The sequence below is a fragment of the Athene cunicularia genome (genome assembly GCF_003259725.1).
Source record: "Athene cunicularia isolate RWA chromosome 7 unlocalized genomic scaffold, athCun1 chr7_part1, whole genome shotgun sequence".
NCBI lineage: Eukaryota > Metazoa > Chordata > Aves > Strigiformes > Strigidae > Athene > Athene cunicularia.
This window is the reverse complement of record NW_020799107.1, coordinates 17679862-17682983: the sequence shown is the minus strand read 5'-3', so window position 1 is coordinate 17682983 and position 3122 is coordinate 17679862. Positions and strand designations below refer to the sequence as shown.

Sequence of the window (3122 nt, the reverse complement as noted above, 5' to 3'; positions counted from 1 at the left end):
GGGGGGGGGGGGGGGAGAAGAACTGGTATTTAGACTGAGAAAAAGTTTAAACCACATTTTTAGTTTTCTTCTAAATAAAACTTAGCAGGCTTCCAGAAAGTCACTCAGAAATTGAAGCTTCAAGGCAAAAGCAGAAAACCTCATTTAAATATGGTTACTTTGAATTCAAAACCATGAAAGAAGCGAGCCTTTCTAAACAGTCTTGGTTTTGGCACTGTGGATCATTATGTACAGCCAGTCATTATGTACAGCCAGGAGACTTTCTTAAACTATCACCTAATGCTGAACTCAAATCACTTTGCAGTCTGCATTTCTGACAAGTTTTTCAACTATCAGGACATACATATTTAAACATACTCAGGAGGTCGAGTGTCTGGTCCAAGATCTCGGTGTAAAGAAATCCTATCACTTGCAAATGCATTAAAACAGTGTTTTTCTTCTCCTTGTCGTTTTTCTTTCTGTTCTTCTGAATTTAAGTTGATGGTTTTAAATGCTTTACCAGAAGCTCCAGGAGCATTAGGATCTTGAAGGGGTCGATCTAGAAAGGGTTTTAGTTCTACTGCAGTATAGTGTCCTGGCAAACAGTGTCTCTCTCCAGGAATTTTAGTTTGCCTAACAGGTGCTTTTATCTGCATTTTTGGCTTTGCACCTTTGATATTGTTCATAGCATTTAACACTAGACCTAATACATGACTTTTCTTTCCAACAACTGGCTCAATCCCTGCTTCATCTTTAAAATCTTGAACACCTACTTCTCTTTGCAATAAAAATAAAAATACCAGAAAGACAAATACAATAATGCTAAATTTCCAAAGTTTCCAGTGAAAAAATAATTTCTTGAACAGTTTAGGTGTTTTTTTCAAAGCCATTCTAGCTTTAAGAATTATCATGAGCCAAAAGTTTCTGTGGATAATGTTCTTCAAGTAGGTCACAGCATTTCTTGAAATTATAACACCTGTAAATTAAAACAAAAAGTATTAATTTAGACATCTAGTATATTTGACAAGGTAAACCCACATAAAATTAGTGGGTAGAAATTAATTCACAACTCTCAACTGTCAAACATTATGTGTCTATCATCTAAACATACCTCAAAACTACCTATAAGACACCCAAAATGCACTTTCCTGTTTTTGTTTTGGTTTGGTTTTTTTTTTAAACACACTTGAAATTGAAGAACCAGAAAGCAGGCACTCCACTAAGAACAGAATACTATTTGTATACAGTATCACTACACAAAAATTTTCTTCCAAATTTTGGAAAATTAAGACATTTAAAAATTAGAGGAAATTGTTGGTTTAAGTCTTCTAGAAACAGAATTTAAGTTGAATGACAGGATAGAAAGAAAACAGATGGAATCAAGAAATTCAAGTTGCATGGAAGAAAGATCCAGATAAAAAGGGAACTATAAAACCAGGAAGGACTTCTCAATCAACTTTATTTAAAAAAAACCCATCCACTTTTAACAAGTGATCAGATTTCAAGTGGGAAATGTTTAGATGAATTTAGTTATCACCAAATAACAGAATGGTTTGGGTTGGAAGGGACCTTCAAGATCATCTAGTTCCAACCCCCTGCCATGGGCAGGGACACCTTCCACTAGCCCAGGTTGCTCAAAGCCCCGTCCAACCTGGCCTTGAACACTGCCAGGGAGGGGGCAGCCACAGCTGCTCTGGGAAACCTGTGCCAGTGTCTCACCACCACCATAGTGAAGAATTTCTTCCTTATATCTCATTTAAATGTTCCCTCTGTCTGTTTAAAGTCATTACCCCTTGTCCTATCCCTACACCCCCTGATAGAGTCCCTCCCCATCTTTCCTGTAGCCCCCTTTAAGTACTGGAAGGCCGCTATAAGGTCTCCTCGGAGCCTTCTCTTCTCCAGGCTGAACACCCCCAACTCTCTCAGCCTGTCCTCACAGGGGAGGTGCTCCAGCCCCCTGATCATCTTTGTAGCCTCCTCTGGACTCACTCGAGCAGGTCCATGTCCTTCTGATGTTGGGGGCCCCAGAGCTGGACACAGTGCTCCAGGTGGGGTCTCACGAGAGCTGAGTAGAGGGGGAGAATCCCCTCCCTTGACCTGCTGGCCACACTTCTCTTGATGCAGCCCAGGACAAAGTTGGTTTTCTGCGTTGCAAGTGCACATTGCTGAGTCGTATTCAGTTTTCCATCCACTATAACCCCCAAGTCCTTCTCCGCAGGGCTGCTCTAATCCACTCATTGCCCAGCCTGTATTTGTGTTTGGGATTGCCCTGACCCATGTGCAGGACATCGCACATGGCCTTGAACTTCATAAAGTTTGAAGTTCATCCCACCTCTCCAGCCTGTCAAGGTCCTTCTGGACAGCATCCCTTCCCTCCAGCATGCTGGCCGCACCACACAGCTTGGTGTCACTGGGAAGCTTGCTGAGGGTGCACTCAGTCCCACTGTCCATGTCACCAACAAAGATGTTAAACAGTGCTGGCCCCAACACTGACCCTTGTGGAACGCAACTCGTTGCTGTGCTCCACTTGGACATCAAGCCATTGACTGCAAAACTTTGAATGTAACTCTACCTAGTATACATGTTCAAGGCAGACTTAATACAGGTAATTTGGAATAGGTTAATTTATCCCGAGGATCAAGTAATCATTCTGTATATTTTTTCATTCACTTGTACTGCATTTTCTGGCATGTGCTGCTGCAACTCATCAAGAGAAAATGTCAAAAACACTCTTCTTTCAGGAACTCTGCCACTGTCGGGTTTTTTGGGGGTTTTTTTGTTTGTTTGGTTGGTTTTTTTTTCCCCCACAGAGAAGCAATTATTCAGCAGCTTTCAAAGATGGGAAACTATGAAAAACATTTGAGGAATACCAGAATCCAAGGGATTTCAATTAAATTCTCTCTGCAAAAATGGCAGATTACAGGAAGGGGAAAAATACAAACCAGCCTGAATTCAAAGCACAGCTTTATTTTTTGTGTAATTTGCATGTATGTGAACTAAGAAAATAATTAAGCCGCATCTAGATAAAAGCCACAGTTAATTCCCACTTGCTAACTACTGACCACAGAATTGCAAAAAAACCCCTTTTCTATTTCATCATTTGAAATATAAATAGATTCTGTATTTCTTAATTGAAATAACAT

General features: G+C 40.5%; 2 protein-coding genes across 4 annotated transcripts in view; one reads left to right on the top strand and one right to left on the bottom strand.

Moving 5' to 3' along the window:
• Positions 1–952, bottom strand: part of GALNT3 (polypeptide N-acetylgalactosaminyltransferase 3) — a 13019-nt gene extending 12067 nt beyond the window's left edge. For all 3 annotated transcript variants that reach the window (XM_026852652.1, XM_026852654.1, XM_026852653.1), the window contains exon 1: positions 358–952. In XM_026852652.1, coding sequence (XP_026708453.1) covers positions 358–890 — 533 coding nt within the window. In that variant the 5' untranslated portion in view covers positions 891–952. The remainder of the gene's footprint in view (positions 1–357) is intronic.
• The window catches only part of CSRNP3 (cysteine and serine rich nuclear protein 3), a 112636-nt gene extending 109784 nt beyond the window's left edge, over positions 1–2852 (top strand). Inside the window, exon 7 of the transcript XR_003398797.1 lies at positions 2790–2852. The gene's annotated coding sequence lies outside the window, so the exon portion shown is untranslated. The remainder of the gene's footprint in view (positions 1–2789) is intronic.
• Positions 2853–3122: the final 270 nt, after the last annotated feature.